The sequence below is a fragment of the Calypte anna genome, chromosome 1 (assembly GCF_003957555.1).
Source record: "Calypte anna isolate BGI_N300 chromosome 1, bCalAnn1_v1.p, whole genome shotgun sequence".
NCBI lineage: Eukaryota > Metazoa > Chordata > Aves > Apodiformes > Trochilidae > Calypte > Calypte anna.
In genome coordinates, this window is record NC_044244.1 from 187,368,479 (window position 1) to 187,392,875 (window position 24,397).

The 24,397-nt window shown below is 42.8% G+C and overlaps 2 protein-coding genes across 2 annotated transcripts; one reads left to right on the top strand and one right to left on the bottom strand.

Moving 5' to 3' along the window:
* The first annotated feature begins 1,411 nt into the window (after positions 1-1,411).
* VSTM5 (V-set and transmembrane domain containing 5) lies at positions 1,412-6,733 on the top strand. Its single transcript, XM_008500531.2, has 4 exons — positions 1,412-1,578; positions 4,519-4,848; positions 4,947-5,087; positions 6,690-6,733. Exons 1-4 carry the CDS (start codon positions 1,494-1,496, stop codon positions 6,731-6,733), a joined length of 600 nt encoding a protein of 199 aa, XP_008498753.2. The 5' UTR covers positions 1,412-1,493.
* Positions 6,734-9,284: 2,551 nt separating this feature from the next.
* Positions 9,285-23,435, bottom strand: MED17 (mediator complex subunit 17). The gene is made up of 12 exons (XM_030468814.1): positions 23,144-23,435; positions 22,654-22,820; positions 22,077-22,296; positions 20,578-20,714; positions 20,397-20,481; positions 19,136-19,288; positions 18,199-18,329; positions 16,972-17,156; positions 16,259-16,396; positions 15,150-15,267; positions 13,788-13,947; positions 9,285-11,989 (listed from the first exon to the last, which is right to left on the bottom strand). Exons 1-12 carry the CDS (start codon positions 23,373-23,375, stop codon positions 11,784-11,786), a joined length of 1,932 nt encoding a protein of 643 aa, XP_030324674.1. The 5' UTR covers positions 23,376-23,435; the 3' UTR covers positions 9,285-11,783.
* Positions 23,436-24,397: the final 962 nt, after the last annotated feature.

Below are 24,397 nucleotides of genomic sequence, written 5' to 3' on the forward strand. Positions count from 1 at the left end.
TTTCAGATATATAGGGTCTGTAAAATCTGATTAAATGCTTTCTCAATACTGGGCATTTTGTCAAATGTGTTATGGTATTTCTTGAGGTGCAGTTTATATTATAAAAAAACGCAACCTCTAGACATTTTACAACTTCCCCTATAAAAATAAGGAATCTGAAAGCTCTTGGCTGTTAATTATTGGTGCTGAAAATAAACACTTGTCTCTTACCCCAGGACTGAACACTTTACCTGTGCCACGAAGGCAAAATGCCAATACTGCAGACATGGATTGCAATTTCATGAGTAACATCTGTCTTTCCAACGGGGTGGATTAAATCAATGCAATCAGTGTGATGCATTTTAAATTACTCAAAATTCAATTCATTTTACACAAGCATCTGCCCCATATGTTTTGCTGCCAAAATAGAGCTCAAAAGCTCAAAACAAATTGAACAAAGGTTTGAAGAAATTAAAAGGGAAAATTACCATGAAGCTTTCTTTAATGCTTGGAGTAATAAAACTTCCATGAAGCAATGGGGTCAGTAAGAAGTTTTGCCACTGGGGATCTCATTTTCATCATGGACACCCCAGCACGATGCTGGCCTGATGAGGCAGAGGGGATTTGGTGAAGCACAGGAGCAGCTGAGACAGGGTGGAAGGGAAGCATTTTGGAGGTTGCCTTTGCATATGAAGTGACACCGTGCTTTCAGGAACCCCCAGCACCACAGCAGGCTGCAGAACCTACGTGAGATCAAGTATTCAGGCAGGATGACTTCAGTGACCTCTCTCCCCCTGTCCCTGCATCTGACTATTGAAGCTTCAAGAGAAGCACCAGAAGTCAGGAAGCTGGAGATTTCATTGCACCCTGAACAAAAGATGGACCCTGGAGTCCCAGCTTGCGCTGGGCATGGTGGGATGAGAACCGGGCTCACTTCCCAGCGTGGTTATCTGAGGTGGGGGACTAAAGAGCTGCGCAGTCACCGCCACCTCACCCGCAGCATCACCGGACTCCTCAGGACAATAAAGTAATTTTAACAACGCGAAGGGAGATTTCCCTTGCGGGTGAGTGCTTCCTTAGCGATCACCCCACAAACCAAGCATCCTGGGTAGCGTGTCCCGCTGCAGGGCCGGGCTCCTGCAGGGCCGGGCTCGCTCCTCGGGGGAAGCGGCCCAGGCGGGCAGGGCTGCCCGGCCCTCCCGGCCCCCCCGGCGGCCCATTACCGCTCATTTCCTGGCTGGGGCGATGGCAGGCGGCCGGGCAGCACTTTGCCTTTCTCAGCCAATTGCATCTTCAGTCCGTATCGGAGGATCGCGGGGTGTGAGGTGTGGGAGAGCCCGGGGGCGGCCGGAGCGGCGGGTGCCGGGGGGGGGGGGGGCATCGAGCGGCACGAAGGGGAGGGAGAGGAGGGAGAGGAGCGAGGAAGAAGCCTGGGGCGCGCAGCCTCCGGGTTCGGGCTGTGCTGGCCGGCCCAGACGCTTCAATGCGAGCCCTGAGGCATCGGCTTCTCTCTGATGACACCGCTGCGGGGCTGCCGGGGACGCTGCATCGTCGTGGGGACCGTCACCCTCTGCCTGGCCGCCGGGTGGGCTCTGCAGAGTAAGTGTCCCTTTCTCCGCTACTTTTCCCCGGTCCTCTCCTCCTCCTCCTCGCCGCGTTACCCCCGGCTCAGCCCCAGCACCCGGCAGCTGGGCGGGGGGTGCGGAGAGCCCTGCAGCCCCTCGGGGCTCCGGGCCTGCCGGACCCCGGGCTGCCAGGCAGCGGCCAAAGCTCTTCCCAGCCTGACTTAACCAGGAGAGCTGCCGGGTAGGCGCTCGGGCAGGTTCTTCGTAGGCTCTGGGAAGGCCCATACAGCTCCTACTGCTCGGGAGGGAGAGAGGTGCCAGCCCGGGGCTGCAGCCCGGTACCAGCCCCAGCAGCCGCCCTTCCCCTCTGCCATGCCGGCAACGGAAAAAACCCCAAAACTGAGTAACCAGCCCAAAGGGGACAAGCTGGGAAAGGCGGCGGGGAAGAGGGCAGGGGGGCTTCAACCCAGCATCTCACGGGGGGCGAGCGGGGACAGGGCAGCAGGCAGGGAGCCGGGGAGTCCTCACTGAGTGGGAGCTGGGGTGGGCTATGTCAAAGGTGGTTTTGGTGTGGACAGGTCACGGCCGTCTCCTTCGTCATCGAGATGAGCACAAACAGGACATCGAAGGGTGGAGGAACCGCCCTGGGAGTTCAAGAGCTCCATCGTAGACCTGTTCCCCCGTTTTAGACCTGTCCCCCCATTTTAGACCTGTCCCCCATTTTAGAGCTGCTAGTGGAGGGCTCTCACTTCAAGCCCTTTCCCACCCATTCCCCAGCACGCTGCAGCCCCGGGGGGTTGCTATGACCCGGTCAGGTACACAGAGCCACATTCCCAGCTTTTGACTCCCGTCCAGGAAAAATACTTTGGAGTGCAGCAGTGAGCCAGGGACAGCAAACTCGCCGGTACCCTCTTCTCCTGGGTGTATGTGAAGGGTCTGGTTTGGCAACCAGCAGAGTGCAGGGACCTTGTGAAGGGTGCTGCGGGTGGGTGTGATGTTTGCTTTCAAGGCTGATGGGAGCTCTGTTTGCACTAGATCAGTTCAGGTGATCTAGGAGGACTCTGTATTGAAAATATTTTCGAATTGCCTTTTTTGGGTTCGTTTGCTGGGAGGGATAGAACAAGTTTGATGGAAGGATTATGTTGTTTAGGTTTTTGTTTTTGCATTTACCTTGTAATCACAAATTCAAAACAAAGCCATGCCTTTGTCAAAACATAAAAGGGTCACCAGGGCGAGATACTCAGCCCCTGTCTAGTCAGAAGCTGAGCAAAAGGCCTTTAAATACACACATGGAACAGAAAACAATTAAAACAATTTGCAGCGATTACCAGAGGTTCCCGTCTCTTCTGTTTCTCTGGCTGCACAAACCCCTTTTTCACAGCTCTGGGCAGTCTCTCCTGCACACAGGGTGAACAGGAGATCACAGCTTAGTGGAGGATGTGCAGGGCTACCCAGAAAGCATGGTGTGCCTCCAATGGGACCTGGCAGCAGAAGCATAACAAGAATGCAAAGGGAATTCCAGGAGTGTTATCCTGGAAAACATCTAGATCCCATCTTGTCAGGTCATATAGGTGAGGACCTGGGAATAAAGTGGCTTCCCCAGCTTTCCTTCCCTATCTTGAACTGCAAAGTGTCTGATGTCTGCTACAGATCCCTAACAAAATTAATTTGGCTTGTAATCAAATTACCAATCTCTCTCCATTTGTGGTTGCTCTGAGATTTTGCTGACCAGGGGGGGTTCTTATTTTTTAAACAGTATTTTTAAAAAATAATTTATTTTCATTGGAGGTTTTTTCCCCCTTCATCTTTTTTGACCATTCTTTTCCCTCAAGACACTGCAGAACCTCCAGGACCATCTCCAGGGTTCCCGCTTTGCACTATTTCAGCATAGCTGAGGGGCTCATCTTCCCTCCCCAGTGGGTTACAAACATTTGCAACACAGAATTATTTTTTGAGTTCTGCTTTTGTAGTCAGACTGTTCCCACAGTATGGGAGGAAAGCGAGTGAGCTGCTCCAAGCCAAACCAGGAAAAGGCATTCAGCAATGAGGCTTACTCTGTGCTTTATCTGCCTTTTGTCTGATCTGATTTTTGTGGGAGATAACAGGATTTCAATCTCTAGCCAAGTGTCTCAAATATGCTACAAATTATTAAAAAAACCCAAGTATGCCAGCTGATAATTGGATGTTTGGTGTTGATCCAAATTTTCCTGCAGAAATATCCCCACGCAAGCAGAAATTATTGCAGTTACACATTAAACTAACTGGTCAGTTCAGTTTCACAGTGTTAGGAATAGCTCTGCAATCACATAAGTAGGAACTAGGTGAGAATTAAATACTCCTTCATGTGCATTTTTGCCTGGAAATAATCAGGAACATGAGGCTCCTGACTTTGCATGGAACTGGGTACCTTTGATTACATGTGAGTTGTCTGCACTGGCATATAACTGGCTGCCTTTTCCAAAGCTGTCTCAAACATTGATTATACATCCTGAAAACATGATGAAGTCTTTGCCAGGTCTTTACATATTAAGTCTGCTACAGTTCTTGCTTTTGAGGGATGGTATTTAATTAATAGGCTATCTTGGCCATGGTGATTAAAATTTCCATTTAAATGCACAGTTTTGAAGAAAAGCCAGTACTGATAAATACAAAAGCATTGCTTCGGTTTTTCAGAAAATGTTACACTCCCTTACTCAAAAGACTTCCAAACCCTCTCGTGGTTACTTGTCCTGTATGGTGGAAATGTTTCTCCTGACTATCACTCATTAAAAAATATATATTTAGGGTTTAATTTAAGTAGGTATGTTCCTTTTGTGGGCAGCAGAAAGAAAAAGAAATGGCAAAGCATAATACATTCTCTCTTAAAGCAGACCACTGAGATAGACAGGATGAATCATGCCCCAGAGGTCCCATCCAGCCCTGGACAGATTGTGCAGCATCACCTCCAGAGTCATCACCCTCCTTTCTCTTTCAGCTCCTCGAGGAGTTTCATTAGTGGTACCACAGCCCAACATCAATGCAACAGTGGCACAAACCATCTTGCTCTCTGTTGAATACTCTGGTGGGGGCATCGCCACCATCGAGTGGAAGCATGTGTCGAGCTGGGGCACCACCAAAATTGTGGAGTGGAAAAGTGGGAATTACGTCAACATATCCACAGTCTACAAGGACAGAGTGACTACTTTTGAAAACGGCTCGATACAGCTTCGGAACGTGGGCATGAGAGATGCTGGCTACTATTTTATCACTGTGACAGAGGAGTATGGAACCAACACCTATGGTACCATCATACTCAATGTTTATGGTATGAACTGGATGAGAGGTATTAGCTTTACCCTGTGTTTAAACATTAATCTGCTCACAATCAGTTTTATAGTATTTTTTTTTCTCTCCTCCCTGCAGAGATTATCTATGAAGATCTACATTTTGTAGCAGTTCTCTTTGCATTTCTGGCTGCACTATCTGCCATTTTGATCTGCTTCATGTGGCTGTGTAATAAATCTCTTAATCTAGTCCAGAAGAAGGTGACACACCAACTAACAGGTATCCCTCTGAGAATGCAGTCAAGGTATAGAGTTTTAAAGTCTGAGTTTTGAGCCTAAAATTCACTGGTGATTTGAGCCATAAAGGTGCTAAGCAGAAACACTAAGAAACAAGACTGGAAGGGATCATTTCAGCTATCCGACTCAATTCTTCACTATATATGAGTGATAGGTGCTTAGCTGAAAAATGATCCAAAAGGATTGTGTGTAAGGACATTTACCTTACATATTTTACATAAGATTGCGAATCTTATGTAAAGTCACAAATTGCTTCCCAAGTTTGCTAACTGCAAAACAGGAGAAAAGGCCTGAGCCACAATAACCCCCCATCAGAGGGCTTAAGACAAAGTCAAGAGCATCAGCAACACTCACAATGTCTGTACCAGAAGAGTATCTCCTAAGGGAAAATACTCAGATATTCAAAAATATTCAATGAGAGTGGCTCACTTCATGGAGGACTGCACCTCCTTATCTACCTAAACCTCCCTTTCACCTGTCCTCATGTTTGATCTTCTTGTGGATTTCAGTGAACACTGCCTAATATCAAAAGCAGACTCCTAAAGCATGCCTATGACACACAGGAAAAGGAGGTCAGGGGCTGCACTGAAGGGAACACTCACATACTCAAGAAGATACTTCCAAGCCACAGACAGGGACACAGAGCCTGGGCAGCAGGACAAGGTGCCTTGCTACGGGCCTGGGCTCAAGCTGTGGGCACATCCTTGGAACAGAAGGTTTCTTTTACCCCTTCAAAACATGTCAGGCATTCACCTCCCTTCGTTGTAAATGCAGATCCATCAGTGCTTTCTTGCCACGTAGGTAAAAGGTCTGCCTGTCTTCTCATACAAAGGCTGCTTAAACTGCTACATTACATCAAGCAGCCTGAGTATCAGATGTACCAGACCAACACAGATACTCCTAAGCCTCATGGCTCAGACTTTGTGTCAACACTGCATAACCTGATAAAAGAAGAGATGAATTTGGCTTGAGCTTTCTCTTCCTTTCTGCTGCTCACCTAGAGCTCTAAGGGCTGCTGCTGTTTTCACACTGTACATACCACTCATAAGCATCTGTAGATACTGAAATTTTCCTATCATGCCAGAACAGACAGGTTTTTGTTTAGATAAAGCCTCTCCTTCCTCCACTTAAAGCCAATCTTCCTACAGAGCCAGAGTTCCACGCAGTCTGATTCAAATACACTTGTTAGGAAGACTTCAGGGAAACCACAGTTCTGGAGACTTGCTCTGTCATCTCCTAGAACCTGGTCCAAAGCAGGGACCTAACTTTTTCCTCAGTTCCACCTTAGAAGAACCCTCCTATAAAAAGTCACAAAGAGAGGTGTGAGGACTGGCACTACAGACTTCAGTTTTCAGTGCCATTGGTCCCACACTGGAAGAAACCAGTAGCACTTTGAAGATTGTGAGGGACTTTATGCAGTTAAGTATTTTGAAAAGATGTATTTAAAACCTAATTGTAGATGAGTAAGCTTGAGCTAATATTAAGAAGTTCAGAATGTCTCCGCTCTTGACACAGTGTTGTTAATTTTGGAACACTGGCCTTCTAGTCCATTTGCCAATCAATAATAATATCCTTTTGTTTGCAGCAAGTACAACTGAAGAGATTGAATTGGAAAACATTGAGTGTTAGCCAAGGACTGTGTCGTACACAAAAATAACAATTCTACCTCAGGAGAAAGCACTGGCAAGGGAAGCGAGAAGAAGCCTGAAAGGTAAAATGTTTTTGACTACTGTAGGAACATCCTGACTTGCAAATCTTGGTAGGCATAAAAGCAGCAATGTCTGATGGAGCTGTCTTGACCTGTTAAGATTTTGACTTTGCTAGCCAAGGTCCAAGTAAAAAAGAATGCACTTTCATGCTGAGCACAAATACATTTTTGTGACAATTAATAAAATCTACAGCCTCTACCACTCTTAAAAAACAAAACAAAACCCAAAGCTCTAAGATCAACCCATAAAGGAAATTATCATGGTCTTGAAGGACATCTGCATTTTGGCTACAGAAAGTCTCCTGTTACAGACAGAGCACCCATTAGCATCCTTAAACATAATAAATTTAATGTATTATTACAGTATTACATTTTAAAAATTATTGCAAGGATTCAGTCCAGTTTATTGTGCCTATGTTGCTACTTCATAGGTATAAGGAATTTCCTGGAGCTCTGAAGACAAACTGCAATTCTTCACAATACAGTGACTTTCAAACAACGCAGAGCTGGTCAAAGGTTCCCCATTTACATTTCCTGTTGTTTGTACCACCCCAGGATATTAACACATAATTTATGACATTATTGGGAAAGGTTGTTAAACAAGGAACTACACACAGGCACTGAAGAGGACGCTGTCTGTAATGATTAGAGGGGTCAGACAAAGTACTGACAATATCATACCAGGGGGCAGAAAAACTAAGTTTCGTGGTGGAAGACGTCAAGGCCTTTTTGAGCTTAGCACAGCTTTCTGGAGGAAAAAAAATTTGGAAAAAAATTCAAACAGCCTTACTTTGAAATTTAGTATTTACATACGGTTCTGAAATTGCTCTTGTTGAGAAGCCACCTTTGCTTTCCTATGTTGTAAGAAAACCTGAAGTAATTGGTGTTTTCTGGAATCTGCATATCACACTCCTCTACCTGCAGAGCTCTGGGGTCAAGTAACATTTGCTCTTGTTTGTGAGAAAGCATTAAACTGGCCAGGCTTCAACTTGCCCTGCTTTGGTTTTGTAGAGAATTTTGCAGTGTCAAATAAACTTTTAATATGTAAGACACCATGGAGTAATCTGTGTCTGCAGATTACCACATTGCTGCTGGAGCTGAACTGCTCCTATTGCACATTTGTTTGCACTAGGATTTTACAGGACAGGCTGACAAGAGCTTCCTCTCTGGTCAGGGATTGTGATGCTCAGGTGCAGAACTATGAGAGATTAGATTCAGAAAAAACAAGAATTTCTCACCAAGTGCATGGTAATGCAAACAGGCTTTCCAAAGTACCCTGTACACAGTACTTCTAAAAAGCCATCCCCTGCTTGAACTGGCCCTTTGTAGTGCAAAGGGCCACTCACTCACTCAGCTACCAGATTCAGCTCATTGCTTTGTCCTTTGCATCTAGAAGAGGTTAAAAACAGGTGAGAGACTAAAAACAAAAAATAGCCCCAGCTACAGCACAGCCTGGCAAAGTATGTTTGCTCTAATTCTTCATTTTAAATATGTATTACCAACCTTCCATGTGATTAAGTGATTAAGTGATTAAGTTTTGACACACAAGTTTAGCGTCTCCGTTTTAATCACCAAGCTTGAAATATTTTTGTGAAGTATCTGTATGGAATATGGAAAACATAATTAATTTTTTTCTGTTTAACTGTTCCACAATATTTTTTCAAATCCTTAAATACATACAGCTGTGCATTAGGCTGAGCCGAACACAGAGCAGGTGTTTTGTCAGACTTATTTAGAAAGGAGAAAAAGCACAGTTTACACGACACATTACCTGCTAACATTGACCTGAATGCTGCAATTGTCAAAGGAAAAGTCAGAGGGTGCAGACAGCCATGAGTGACCATTGGAAGGCATTGCTGTAGCTGTTGGTACCACACTTTTAAACTACAATAGTTGAAAGCTGGAGTGAAACTAGGAAATGACCATTTAAAAATAATCAATTTAAGAGGCACTATAGCAGCAGCTGGAAGATTCCAACTAGCACAGTTGTTCTACCTCTCTCAGCTTGGCTAAGATACAGCAACTTCAGGCACCCATCCTTGGCTCCTGACACTGATGCCAACCTCACTTTGAGGCAGTAATATCCTGGATGGACAATGGGGATTCAAATAATACTCAGCAGGACACATAGCAGGCAGCCTGTGTGCTGTGTTCCATGTAAACAATGCTTCACCCATAAATTTTACCCTGGATTTAACATGCTTGCTTTACATAGGTAGAGTCACTTATAAAATATTCACATTCTGTGAAATGGATGTTTATCTGTATGCATTAGTTAGGTCAGTAATATTTGATATACAAAACATAAGGCTGAGCTGCCTGTAGCACTTTCTTAGTACTCTGGAGCTGCCTGACTTATGTCTTACACAAGATAGAAGTTTTGCAATAGCTACTCTTAGTCTAGTTGTAAACCCCATGCAGAACACCAGCAAATTTAATATTTAGACTATTCCAAGGGATCAAAGGAATTAAGGCATTTCATATAGAAATTTTAATTGTAGAAATGTCCAAACTCACACGGCTGCTTTGACAATCAGTTACAGGGGATCTTAACCATCCATAATGCATTCATGTTCAAAGATGCACTACCAAGAACGCTGAGACTGTTCCACTGCTAGAAGCAGTTTGCTTTCCATTAAAATTAGGAATCCCTAAATATTCAGCACTAAAAGACACTTTCCAGGCTTGGTGAAAAAACAAAAAAACAAAAAAACAAGCAAAACCGAACTAAGCCTGAAGGCCTTGACCTATGTATTCACTGCTACTGTGCAGTGCTTCGCAGGTCAGCACACAGGACAAGTCCTCGAGCATCCATTGTTTGTTTTAAGAAGAAAACAAATGCTGTTACTAGGAGACCCGAACAGTTCCACACTGAGCCTATTACTTGGTAACAAAGTAACTCTTTCATCTAATTACTTTGAAGAAAAAGAAACGCACACAGTCCTGTAAATTTAACGAACAGTGATGTTCTTATCTTTTAATTATTAGTATAAGATCTATCGTGTTACCAAGGATCAAAACAGCTTCATATAATCAGATGCACGAACAGAAGCATCAGGCTGTTGGCTGAATGTGGGAAAACAGTCTGCGGAGGCTTAAGGATTGATTCCATGTGCACATCAATATGATCATATGAAATCGTTTAACAACTTGCACTCACTTATATAGAGAAGTCTTGTTTACACCATCATATCATGCAGGTGGCTTTGTATTCCAATTACACATTCCATTCTTATGGAACCATTCTTCTCACATAATTATTTTCCTCCTCTGTTGCCAATTAAGTTATCTCTTTCCCATTAGCTCATTTTCAGAAAGCCTCTAACTAGGCCTCAATAACCATTAACCCAATGTGGCCTAAGTCAGGATTGCTCACAGTCTGTATATTTCTGAACTGTTTCCCCAACAGCCGAACTGTGCTCCAAGGAACAAAACCCCTCTGCCTGCAACTGAAACGTCTGCCGGGCAAGCACCAGGGGACCTGGCTGCACGGGTTGCTTAAGATACACCCATCTTTCAAGATCAAGAAACTACTTTTCAGTAGTATTTTTTCATTTTCATAAGTCTTGAGTAACTCTTCAGAACCTGAAAGGAACCTTTCTCATAGTTCAGCTGCACAGGAGCAAATACTTGAAGGAACTGAAATAACAGAAGGTGTTCTACATGGGCAAACAGCAGCACCAAGTTCAATAGCTGCTCTGGATACACACTGGGCAGCAGCTTGACAAAAGCAGTTGCTTAATATACATTTTCTACCACTATTCTTTATTGCAAATACAGCAAAATAACAACTGCCACCATAGAATTATGGTGTTCATTGCAAACATGTTATATGTGCAATAAGTTCTCATATATATACACAAATATATACACAGACCTCATAGCATATAATATGGACATAGGTCTGAACCAGTTCATCCACACAGGTTCCAAAAAGACCTTCAGCAATTAATTGCCAAAAAAATAAAACAAGCTTTGTGCAATGCCTTACTAAAAGCTTTGAGAAGGCTACCATTACAACAACAACAAAGAACATTTTTTAAAAGAACTCAAAAGAGATGATCTTCAGGAGGATATTAAAAAAAAGCAACACAAGAGCACATGGGCAAATCCTAGGTCTACTGTATGAGTAAAATAAAAATAAAGTAAAAAATGAGATAAAATGCTTTTATCTAGACATGAATTTACACAAGTCACCCATAAACTCTAATGGTCAGAATTGTGTAAGCAGAGTGAGGCCCTCTCCTCTACATGCTTGCAAAAAACAGGTGAGCACAGCAAAGCATCTGACACCACGCAGGCTCATCCATAGTGATCAAGAGAGAGGTTTGCCACAAGCTGTGACTTCACAACATTAATCCAAGTCACTCAGCAAATGCATCTCTCAAAAAGAAATGTCACCCAGAAGCCACATTGATGTACAAACTCCAACTCAAAAATATCACACAGCAAAGACTCTTTCTGGATTCTGTTTTCTTTAGCCTTAACTCTTGACAAGAAAGCTCTGCTTCTCCTTTAATGTCCCATTTACCGAGCGAGCCCATTAGCTCCCACAATAGCCACTGAAAAGGCTTTACAATAGCACAATTCAATTCTTCCAATTTTGATTGTAAAGATCTAGAGAAAAAGTAGGAGCAGGAGGGGAAAGGGAATGACTGAGCAGACACTTTCTGTGTAGCAGAGGACTTCTGAATTCAATTTTATAAAAGGAAAATACATTAATTATTCAGTTACATTACTCTAGGTAGAGCAATCTAAAGATACAGCTGAAAGTAACATTCTTGAAAAGCTGTATTTTGTGTCAATGAAAAAGTTTTATTACAAACACTACAATGAATATATCTGTACAGGAAATAAATTTGGTTTTGCTTTCTTGTATTGCCCCATAGGTTCCACTTCCCTTTGCTGCAGGAGCAGTGCTCATTCACAGCAGGGATTGCTCAAAGTACCCATGAGGAGGCTGCCAGTTCATCAGCATGGAGTTAGGGCAGCCATGAGCAGTTCCATTTTATACACAAAGTTACGCCCTTCCATTTTATTCCACTGCACTTCCTTGAAAGGCCCTCTCAGGTGATTCCACTTGTTGTCCTGCAGAACATCACCCTTGGGGAGATCCTTGCACTGGCTCCGTGGAAACTGAACCATAACTTTGCTGCCACTTTCTGGACCATTCCGTACTGTAATGAACAGAGAAGTTTATTTTACACTCTAGGAGCTCCTCATACAAAATATCCTTCCTCACATTCAGTACACCTATTCAATTCCAACATACTGAAAGTGAACAAGGGAAATTATCTTACTCTTTTCAGAAAAAGAGTTTTTATCTTTGGATTTTCTCTCTCATCTTCCAGTTCTTTATGATTTTGTTGCTTCAGCACTGCATGTTCTTGGTTAAAGCAAACCAGACAAACATCTGACAACAATCCCCAGATGTACATCTTAGAAATGCATTTCTTTTTTCCTAATGATGCCAGGGAAGACAAAGGTTTTTTTTCCTTATTTTTGGATTTATTCCCCACGATTATGTTTAAAAATGTGGTCAGAAAATATTGTTTCTACTGGATTTATCTCAAATGCACAAGAATGAAGTCACTCAGGATAGTTCTTGCTCTTTCAGAATTCTTCAAGATTGGTGGAGGGCTGGTGATACTCTATTGGTTCAGGTGGATTTTTGTGTTTTGACACTGGGGGTAGTGGTGGTGTGTGCTTGTTTGGTTTTTAAATGAGCAGTTCAGGAGATAACACTTTGCTTTTGCCTCACCTACCAAAGCTTTCCTTCTACAAAGAAATGAATACCAGGCTGATTGAACATAATTGCTCCTTCAGAAATCAATACTGACCATTTCCCATTGCCTTCTTTATGTTTGGTAACTACTTCTGACACTGTTTTTTTTGCCTTATCTTCCCAGAAATCACAGTGAAGCTGACCAGACTGTAGCTACCTAGATTCTCCCTCTTGATTACAGGTTGCAACATCTGCATAGAGTACTCAGGACCCTTCCTGATCACCACAACCTATCAAAGGTAACTGAGTCATCTTACAGGACTCACGCATCCCACTTGGTCCCATGTTTGTTCAAACATTTTCCAACATGATCCACCACTACTCAGGCTAAGTCTGCCTTGCTCCAGTACCCTCAGGGACATGGGATTCCTTCATCCCAGCCTGAAGACCAAAGCAAAGAAGGTACTGAGTGCCTTGGTCTTCTCCATGTCCTTTGTCACCAGGTCCTCCCCATTTAACAGCAGACCCCAGTTTTCCCTGGTCTTCCTTTTGCTGCTGATGTACCTATTCAAGCTCTCATTATTGTCCTTTATGTACATCCCTCATCAGATTGAACTTCAGACAGGTGGGCTTTAGTTCTCCTGCCCTCACCAATCCATGCCTGGACAGTCTGTCTGTCTTCCTGATAGGTCAACTGCTCCTGCTTTTAATTCTCTGGCAGCTTCCTTTTTAGGTCACGAGTTTAGTCATGAGCTCCCTGTTTACCCACACAGATCTTCTAACACCTTTAAACAAATTTCTGAACATACAAATGAGGATTCTAGAGCCTGAAAGGTGATTCTTGAAACAAATAATCAACCAGCTCTCTTGGAGCCCATCTTCAATACAAGAAGATTCATGAAGAGACCAAACTCTTTTCTCCTTTAGTTCAGAGTTGCTGCTGGCTGCCTTGTTCCCTTCTCACAGGATCTTGCTAAGTTTCTGTAATCTTATTTTTTCTATGCTAACTCTAGGAAATATTTTCAAGCCTGTGTAAATTAAATCAGGTCTATATTAAGTGGCTTAGTGGGCAAATCATTCTATTATTCTATTTAGGTGTCAATTCCATACAAGAAAGAGACCGTTTCTAGAATATTTTGCTGTAAGTTGACATTATAAAGTCCAGAAACTCAGAAAAAGACTTACAAAGCCTGTAGAATTTTGTTAAGAATTTTAAGATTTTTCCGTATATTTGCAACAGAAAACACTACCTGAAATGGCATAGTCTCCATTTGGTGATGCTACAGTTATTGCTGATGCATTGCCAATGCTCTCCACTGGCCCCAGGCCAACATGATTACTGAAACTCAGCACATGCCATCCCATAACTTTTGCAAGCTGCTGAACTGCGTGTACTTGGTGCTGTGACATCTGAAAGATAACAAGAGGTTCATCTTCTCTTCAACAATTACACACCACAGAAAGAACTCCATACTGGTTTTACCAAAATTTTCCTTCTGCTCTGTAGTAGTTGTTTATAAAAGTAACTGTCCTATAAGTTCTCTAGTTTCAGAGGAACTATTTTTTTAACATATATGCTATACAAGTGGTATTACAGCGTTGAGTTATTGGCATTAAGAGTAGTTCCTTTGCAGAGAAGACCACTGTATTAAGCACACTATGCCATGAAATAAAATGCATAAGCCCATACACCTATGAAAAATTAATCTAATTGTTACTTTCAATTTACAAGAACATTTAAGTTTCAAGAACTAATTCAAGAGATACAAACAAGATTTTGAAATTACCATTTTTTAAATGAGACCTCTGCTGTGAAATACATAAAATCTGTGAGAGTATCACAACAAGCTCAGAAAAAGAAGTTGAGGTTTTCAAAATACGTTATTATCTCCACTAATGCTCAAGTGTACACACTGAGCTTTAACAGCTTTAAAGTTCAAATGCTAATGTTTTTCTGTATCAAGACCTCATACTTGCAACAAGGAATAATCTCTAACTGTTCAGCAGTTCTCTGTGAACAATATCCTCAGCACAATCTGTCTCAACTTGTTTTCTGTGTCACCATCAACCACTGCTATTAAAGACCTGTGCTCTGACTATTTATAATGCATAGTAGGAGGACTGTCACTTCTGAATAAAACCAGCAGCTTGCTCTAGGCAATTAAGAAAATACAATTCACTTCCAATATCACCTGATTCAGTAACAGCTGAGGCAAAGTGAACATTAAAAAAGAAATGTTGAAATGACAGTACATGTGAGCTCATCAATATCTCTAGGTTAGATGGGACTTGGTTATAGTAAATTTCATATACTGAATACTTTACTGTCTGCTATGACTCTGACTTGTTCTGAAGCTAAAATCTTAGTCCTCCCATAATGAGTAGCATAAAGAAATGTATTTCAAGAAAAATTATTATTACTACTGACCTCAATAAAACCTGTTATTGTATTTTACTAACAGTTCCTAAAGTCCCTACATTAAAAGTTCAGTGATTTGCCTTCCTGTTCTATCTTTATTTGAAGTTTTCTAACATTTCTACATAAAGGTGAGATTCTAAGTTCTGCTTCCCAAACACTACAAGAAAGGGAAAAGTAACATATATGAGTTTACCTGAGATAAAAGGAAATCCTGCAGTTCTTGCTCTTGATGAGACAATGTAATAACTCTTCCATCTCTATGTACAACTCTGATCTGTTCAACTCCAATGTTCAGCTGTAGCTGAATGGATCTTTGAAGACAAGATGTGTCTTTATTCACAATGTACCACAACACTTAAGAAAAAAGGAAACTATGAACACACAATTCCTCCCACTCACTGAGAACTCCAAGATGAGGACAGCCTACAGAATCTGACAGCAACTCCAAACATTTTAGTTTCATCATCACTCACAACAGATTCCTCTATACTGCAGGGGACAAATTTTGTGGCATGTTCCCAGACCTGGTCCACTGCTTATTTGTGTCAAGGAACCTCCTCAGGTGTCTCAAAGCCCCCTTCCTGCCACTGTGCCCATATTTCCTTCCAGAAATGCTGGGAAAATGTTGTGCACTGTGTTGATCTATGCTAAAGCCAAGACTTGGGCAGCATGTGTCCTCTGGAACTGAGACTGTAATTTGCACCAGCAACCACAGCCTGCTCTGTAGACACAGCCAGAGAAGATGTTCAAAACATAAAAAAAAAAACTTCCATCCCCTGTCAAGGCACTGGTTAATTCACTGCCAGTCAGCATGCAGACATTCAGTTGTGGAACACAAAATCTCTTCTTTCAATGACAATGTGCATTACTCATGAATTACAGGAGTTCCACATTTAAGTGCTCACACAGCCCAGCTATGACTGAGCACTGAGTGGCTCTCCATAACCAGACTGGAAATTTAGAATCCAGCACATACTAAGATACTTTATATTCAGCTCTCTCTATGCAAAGTAAACTCCCTCTTAAAGGGCCACTTTCACCTTCAATTCCTTCTCCTAAAGGAAGCCATGCTAGGTAACTGCTTACAAAGTTTCTTCATTAAATTGTAAATTGAGTCAAAAAATATCTTAAGGTAGCTAAATCAGAATAAATCAACCCCCATAAATCAGAAAAACAAACACTTGCACACAAATAACAGGCTCCTACTTGTCTGATAATACAAACTGTAAACCACAACTTGAATGTACTCTGCAATTGTTGCATGTTTCTAGAACTAGAAAAATACAATGTTTTCGTACTTACTTGCATATCTGTTCGTATCCTTGAGAAGTTATTAGAACTTTAACACTGGATTCATAAACATCATTTATATTGGACCAGTGGGCCTGAATCTGAGGATCCTCAATCCGACTGGCCAGACTGTCAATGGTTCGAGCAGTTCTAGAATATAAAGAGATATTCCATGCACAACATTCTAGAGAGTTTGGGCTGTTCTCTTGTTTAAAGGAAATGGTAGGTTATTGATCTGGGGTTTTGGTTTGGGGTTTTTTTGGTTGGTTGGTTGGTTTGGTTTTGACACACAAAAAGGGCAAGTTTAACAGAATCATGTGGATCAAAGTATTTCAGTGCCATTCTGGTGCTAAGAAACACACTTGTTTACTCTGTACATTTCATATGCATTGTGCAGCAGTACTGAAATGGTATTAATATCAGCTACAGCACAGCAAAAATACTAAAAAAAGATCTATGCAGTTTAAGAAAAATAGGGACAGTTGTCAGCAGCCAACATCATAACTGTCATAGATTTCAAATATTTTTAAATATTTTTTTTCTAGGTAAGTGTTGTTTGGTTGTATTTCACCATACATTACTATTTCTTAGCACATAACATTAAAGACTATATTAACAGTGAAGGAAGAAGTAGCTACTTTTAATAACATTAAGAAAAGATTCAATTGCATTCCACACGATTGTACATCTTACTTTAACTCAAACAAGAGCAGTCTGTGACGTACCTGCGTCTCAAAAAGATATGTTTTGCTTGCTTTATTATCTTTTCCAGAAGTCCTTCATTTGACTGTAAAGAGCTGATATCATTTTTATCAAAAGCCTGGGGTCCTGCAAGTCTCATTCTCTTATGGCCAAAAGGTGCACTAGCTGGATGTGGCATCACTGTTGAGCTCAGGGTTTGCTTGTGACACTGCAACAAGCAACAGAAGTCATAAAAGTGACCAAATAAAGTACGTGTAAGAAACAGTATGTGCACTACAATATGCTGCTCTACATCATTTTTTAAAGTGTAAATACTTTCAAAAATGTCATCTTTTTTACTCTACATACTTGAGAGCACCTAAAGTCAGCTGTACACTCATACTTTGCTTCCCCTGCTTATACAGGTCTTTCAAACCTTATGGAAAGCAATTTCTAAAGAAAGGTCATAGGAAACAAGAATTTGTTAATATGGCAGTAGCTCCTACTAAGTCTGCCTTGTATACATCTCTAGAAACAAAGAGAACTGTCAAACAAAACCAAAGGAAACAATCTGGAGACAAATGTTGAGGTACAAAAAGATTTAGCACACTATTCAAAGCCAAGGAAGGAAATTCATTGCAGAGCTAGACAGTGAGCCATGAAACCTGTTCCAGAGTTTAAAACCCTGTGCTATTCCACATGACTGCATGACCTGCAGAGCCATGCTACAAGTGCATGAACACTCTCTAGAACATGCTTTCTTAGCTGCTAAGACATGCAAAATTGTGCTCCATTCCTGAACAGATGCATCCTCAACCTTCTCCCAAATGTCCTTCGGGTAGATTATACTAAAATCTGAAACACTGAAGCAGAGAAGCAGAACTCAAAAGAAACAAAGTTATTATGGTAATTAATTGTTCCTTCTTTATGGGAGTATGGTCTGGACAGACACTAACTTCAAGTACTTGACAAGCACTCATTAGACATAAAGGAAAGAGAAGGACCTGTGAGCTGTGCTGAAAAACTCTGCGCGGCTTTTCTGAAGTGAGCAGCCAAGCCCGAGGTTAAGAACCACCGGCACTGTTTGGTAAACAGCTCCCCAGTTATCCACCCCTACATCCCAGAAGGAAAGGAAAGTCGCCTCACGCAAATGGAGAGAAAGTGACCGGCCCCTAGTGGCACTCTCTTGTTACAACACTACCGCACACTACAGAGACGTCTGAAGAAAAACCCCGGGACTTACCCGGGGTGCCTGACCCTAAGTGCATTACCTCTCTGATCAGCTGGTGCAAATTGTGCTCCAGAACATAGAGATGATCCTCTGCATTCTGCTTTTCAGAAGCAGACTTCTGTGATTTTTTGTCGTTAGAAGAGTGACACAGAGAAATAGACAGCTGCAAACCTGGTAATGAAGCAGATAACAAAAAAAGAGATTAGGACACTGACCATTTTCAAGCAGGATACTGAGAACTGCTTTTTTTTCATGTTATACAGTCAGCAGATTTACAACCAATATTCACGATATCACAGAAAAATCAAAGTACAGTGCTGGAGAGCACAGCACCAAAGGTATTTAAGGCTTGCCAGCTGACAGATTATTAGGTACATTTCACACCAATTTCTAAGACTCAATCCCACACAAAAAGAGTCCCCAGGACCCCATTCATTCTCAAGAGATTTACTATCATGTAAATTTTAAGCAATCCAGAAACACACTCTTCACAATATATACACACATACACAGTTGTGTACTCCTTGTAAGAACAAAGGATTCAACACTGAGCCATCTTCACACTGTTTGATTATCCTCACTGAAGAGCCTAAGCCTCCATTCTGCTTTAGACCCCACCACCTCCAGTCTTATATTTCACCCACATGCAATCCAGAAGCAATGACTTATGCACAGTCCACAGTGTAATGTACACATGGCATTACAGTCGACAGCTTTAAGTGCTACTGAAAAAAAACCCCAAAACACTACCACAAAGAAAAAAAACCCCAAATCCACACATTCAAACATTATCAAATTAAAAACTAAAGTGCACTAGCTGCATTTTTCTAAGACTAGCAAGCAAGAATCAAATTCTGGGAACTTTTGCTTTCCACAACCTTTGAAAACCAAATTACTATTTTTTTTTTTTACTCAGACGTTTCAGTTCATATTTAAACAAGTAACTGTGGATAAAGAAGTCTTAAAAAGTTTCCTACCTGGGAAAGGCTGGGAGATGATCTGATTTTTCACAACAATGTGAGGAATTTGTGATTTTATTTGAACAGCTTCTCGTGACAGCTGGGCAAAAATTTCTTTACATAAAAGAACGTTCTGTGCAGTCTCTAACTTCGTCTGCCAGTGAGGAGAACCTGAAAAATATAAAAGGAAAAGTAAAAGGAAACTCTTCTTGCAAAAGGAAAGAGTAGAGAGAAGCTAAAAAGGCAGCTTCAGATACCACATACTGTGCAGTAGCTATGACTAGTTGGCATCTTCTACCAAAACTGAGTATTCTGAGGACTCTACTGCAGTTAAGCAAGCACTTCAAGACTACTGCATCTTAATTGCTTATATATATATATATATATATATATATATATATACGTGTGTGTGTTTTGTGAAGTGCACCACCCATCAGGAACTACCTGTTAGGTTACCAGGCCTTTTGTGAACTCTGCTTACACCACCTGCCTCTTAAGTTGCAATTTACTTCCAACATACCCCTACCTTTACTAAATACCCCCTACAAACCACCAAATAATGTTAAATTGATGTACATGCTTTCACAGGATTGATAGGCCCAAAATTCTTGGAAGACTCTGGTCTGAGCAAGTGCACTACTCTATACTGTAACCTGAATACCATGTGAAACTTAATACAACATCCTGTCTATGCTCAGGACAGCACAAGCTTCATAAAATAAATAAATAAAAATCTGCCAGTTCTTCATAATCCTAAAGATTACAGATGACTTTCTGATCTCAAAGATTTATTCCTTCAGGAACTGTCACATAGCAAATGAATCAAGCAGCTATTTGCCAGGTTGCTACTGGAGTTACTGCAGACTCTGCAAGGAAATTTTCAGATTCTGAGAAAACATTTGAGCCACAGAAATGAATTATGCATTTGGGGCAAAGTTAAGACTTAACAGACCTTTAGTCCAGCTGAGCCACAATACCCTCGTTTTGCTTTTGGTTATAAGCTCAAGCTCTTAATGACCAACAAAAGGTGCTCCAGAATACCTAAAATATAATCCTAGTAATTTTATTTCAGAAATTGAGTAAACACATGTAAAACTGTAGAAGCACACTTTAAAATCATCATCTTCCCAAAGCCCAAACTACCCTTACACATAAAATGTAAGGTTCAATAAGCATATTCTTGTTCACTTGTCTTTCAAGCCAGAATTTCCACATGGACATCAGATGCAAACTCATTTCTAGAGAATGTGCACAGAGAACAACATACAACTGGCTGTACCTGGTTTTGATTTTGGCATGGGTCTTTTAAAGAGATTTACTGTCCCCAGGTCACCAATGTCTGGAGCTTGCTTCTGAATAGAAACCTAGGCAAGAGAGAACATTATTTAATATTTGTTCTTTGTTGCAAGCTTACAAATAACAAAAAAATCCTCCAAGCTCTTAAATTTTCTCTGGCAGACCTTTATATAGGCTGATCCTTCTAAATCACTTGGAATTTGAACATCCAAAGGACAGTAATCTTCAGGTATCTTTTTATCCAAGTCAATGTCAGTGTTCTTTATCACCTCAAATGTGCCATGATGAAGAAAAAGGGAACCTAAGAAAAGAAGGACAAACCCACACATACAGTAAGGCATCTGCAGATAATGAAGCCTGTATCTCCATTTTGGAAGAATATGGATTTCTAAGTGCCCAAACATCCACAGTTGCACTTAACTCAATTTTCTTAATTAATTTATTAAAAAAACCAGTAACATTAGGAAGCTCATTTCAGCACATCAGCAGCTCAGTTCTCCAGCATGTGACTTGCAATATTTTACAGGAAATTAACAAGTAGTATTTAATAGTTAAAGGAGAAAACCAACAATGTTTCAAAATGGTGTCAGCACAACCAGGGAAGGAAACAAAAGGTTATTTGGTTAAAAGGTGACAAAAAAATTAACTGCCAGAAGATGTCCAAGCAAACAGATTAAGGTGCAACACCCCAACTGATGTAAAGGAATTCTGATGATGTTCAGCTTGCAGTCTGAAAACTCTGACAGCCTTCAGTCTGTGAAAATCACACAGCCAGTCAGTCAGTCAGGTGGGACTGATACAGGCAGATGCCCACATCTGTCCTAGCTGCATCTAGTTAAAACAAATCATCTAAAAAGATGTACATCCTGGGTTACATCTAAAGCTTCTTTGTGAACACCAGCTTAATTACCCTAAATTTGACAAAGACTACAACTAAAGCCCAACATATCCCGTTCAGATTCCAACTTTGTACTAACTCTTAAGTTTGGTGAGGTTCTGTTTTCACTCTTTCACTCCATAACTGGCTCTAGCACGCTGGGCTGGTTACCCTCTCTCACTGTAATCCATGAAACAACCCACATTCTCAGTAGCATTTCATCTTAGCAATAAATAGGTACTAAAAACCCACTCAGAGAAAAATGCAAGATGCTCCTCCATCTTTTGCAGACCAAATGTGAATAAAAGACAAAGATTTACTAGGCCTACCTGTCAACTGGTCAACTTCACTGTCAGTGAAGAATTGCTTCTGTAAAGGAATTTTGGCTATACTCCTACACTGCCAACTTTTAAAATCACCTTCTAGGTAGAAGATGGTGGGATATTTTCCCTGATAATAAAACAAGTTTCCTTCTTTCATCTCATAATTAGAATAATATTTTATTACCTGATATTACTTGTTATTATATATATTCCATCGGTTTTCCAGTGACAAAAAAAAAAAGTAGTTGTAAAATATAGAATCATAGAATTGGCTGGGTTGGAAGGGACCTCAGAGATCATCGAGTCCAACCCTTGAACCACCGTTGCGGTTGCTAGACCATGGCACTGAGTGCCACATCCAGTCTCTTTTTAAATTTCTCCAGGGATGGAGAATCCACTACTTCCCTGGGATTCTCCTAATAAAGACCTATTATTGAGAAACCCAAAATACCCTACTGATTACCTGCACTTCTGTAGCTCAGATCACCAAGAATTTTGTCTCCCACTTTTCTCAGCTTCCAATGTTGTCTCAGTCTTAGCAGCTCAGAGTTGAAATCTCTTTGTCTCTTATTTTCCTGGTTTTCTGCCACTGATTTGGATAATCTTTCTGCACCTTTCAACAGGATTTGAGCTGCTCCAGCCAATGACTTCTTTTTTGAAATAAGCTGCAGGAACTGAGGATTCTATAACAAATACAGAGAAAAACTTCTTGTATCTTAATTTTTCAAAATCATTATTAGTGGAACTAATTAACAGTGACTGATAACTTAGTCTTGCTGGATGTTCTGAAAATTATTTAGAGTAACTTTCATGACAATATCACATAGCCACAAGCAGCATTTTGACCTGGAGCTTCAGCAGAGGCCTTTGAAATCAGGCTCAGTCCCCACTCTCTGCCTTCCCTTGGCTTATAAAGCACTGTACCAGCACACTGCAGGGAACATTTGATTAAATTCTGCATGTACCACACATGAAAAATCCCAGTGAGACAAAGTCTTTGGTATCAAGCCATAAAACCTATACAGTGAGGTACAACACACCTGTTTTGGAGGAAGGGGATCCTGCACAACTGGATCCAGAGTCATGAACTTCTTATCCTTGACAATACTAAGGACATCGTACAGAACACACATCTCAGTCAAGGCGCTTCTTAAGTTGTTCCTCACTGAATCCCAAGGCCACAGGGATGGCTGAAACTTCACCACCCCTAAAAATAAAACAAAAGAAGGGAAAACAAAGGGTTATAAAAAGATACGGTGTAAGGCTCACTCTTAAACCACAAAGAAATCATAACGGCATGAAGTAAACCATCACACGTTCGGATCACCGTAATTCGGTCGCGAACCTCCCGACCCGGTCCAGGGAGAACCACGGGGAACGCCAAGCCAGGCCCAGGCGCCCGCGGGGCTGCGGGCCGGGCACCCCCACAGCTCGGCAGCCCTCCCTGAGCCCCAGCCCGGAGAGAGAGCCCAGGCCCTGGGCCCAGCCGCGGGCCGCCTGCCAGGGAACCCCGGGCCCGCCGCCCCTCACCTTCCTCATCCTCCGCCTCAGCCGGCTCGGCCCAGGGGCGTCCCGCCGAACCCGGCTCGTCCTCCTCGGAGCCGGAGCCCTGGCTGAAGTCGATGCGCTGCGCCAAGCGCGCCAGGTTCTGGGACATGGAGAGGGGCTGCAGGTAGGTCTCGCTGCCATCCAGCCCCACCTCCTGCACCTGCTTCTCGCACGCCGACTCGATGCTGATCCGCACCGCCGGCACGCCCGCCATCTTGCTGCGACCTCCGACCGCCGCGCGCGACCCCCGCCCCACTACGGGTGCCGGGAGGGGGCGGGGACAGAGCGGCGAGGGGCGGGGCTACCCCTGCCGCGAGCGAGGGAGAAGGCGGGGCCGCCCCTGAGGGGCCCCTGAGGGGGAAGTGCGGAGCGGGATGCGGGGCAGGATGCGGGGCGGGATGCGGGGGGCTGCTCTGTTCTGTCCGGGCCTGCCCTGTTCTGTCCGGGGCTGCTCTGTTCTGTCCGGGGCTGCCCTGTTCTGTCCGGGGCAGCCGGCAGCTCACAACCGCCTTCCTTCTGTCTCTCACGTCTCAGGCAATGCCCAGCCCGGTTTGCTGCTCGGAGCTGCAGCGATTGGCTTTACAGGGCTCCTCTGCACCAAAGCCTGGTTTAATTTCCCGCTCTAAACAAATTATTCAGCCCGCAGCTTGGACAGGAGCACCCTGTGCTGGGTTAGGAACTGGCTGGAGGGCCGGGCCCAGAGAGTGGTGTTGAACAGGGCTGCATCCAGTTGGCAGCCGGTCACTAGTGGTGTCCCCCAGGGATCAGTATTGGGCCTGGTTCTGTTCAATATCTTCATTGATGATTTAGATGAGGGGATTGAGTCCATCATCAGCAAATTCGCAGATGACACTAAGCTGGGGGGAAGTGTGGATCAGCTGGAAGGCAGGAGGGCTCTGCAGGGGGACCTGGACAGACTGGAGAGTTGGGCTGATTCCAACGGGATGAGGTTCAACACGGCCAAGTGCCTGGTCCTGCACTTTGGCCACAACAACCCCATGCAGCGCTACAGGCTGGGCACAGAGTGGCTGGAGAGCAGCCAGGCAGAAAGGGACCTGGGAGTCTGCATCGACAGGAAGCTGAACATGAGCCAGCAGTGTGCCCAGGTAGCCAAGAAGGCCAATGGCATCCTGGCCTGTATCCGGAACAGCGTCACCAGCAGGTCCAACAAAGTGATTCTGCCTCTGTACTCAGCCCTGGTGAGGCCACACCTCGAGTACTGTGTCCAGTTCTGGG

Coding starts and splice junctions, on each gene's coding strand:
- VSTM5 (XM_008500531.2), top strand. CDS start 1,494: ATGACACCGCTGCGGGGCTGCCGGGGACGCTGCATCGTCGTGGGGACC. Junction 4,849..4,946: donor CATCATACTCAATGTTTATG/GTATGAACTGGA, acceptor TCCTCCCTGCAG/AGATTATCTATGAAGATCTA. Junction 5,088..6,689: donor GGTGACACACCAACTAACAG/GTATCCCTCTGA, acceptor TTTTGTTTGCAG/CAAGTACAACTGAAGAGATT.
- MED17 (XM_030468814.1), bottom strand. CDS start 23,375: ATGGCGGGCGTGCCGGCGGTGCGGATCAGCATCGAGTCGGCGTGCGAG. Junction 20,715..22,076: donor TCTGAGCTACAGAAGTGCAG/GTAATCAGTAGG, acceptor TTCTTTTCTTAG/GTTCCCTTTTTCTTCATCAT. Junction 15,268..16,258: donor GGATACGAACAGATATGCAA/GTAAGTACGAAA, acceptor TTGTCTTCAAAG/ATCCATTCAGCTACAGCTGA.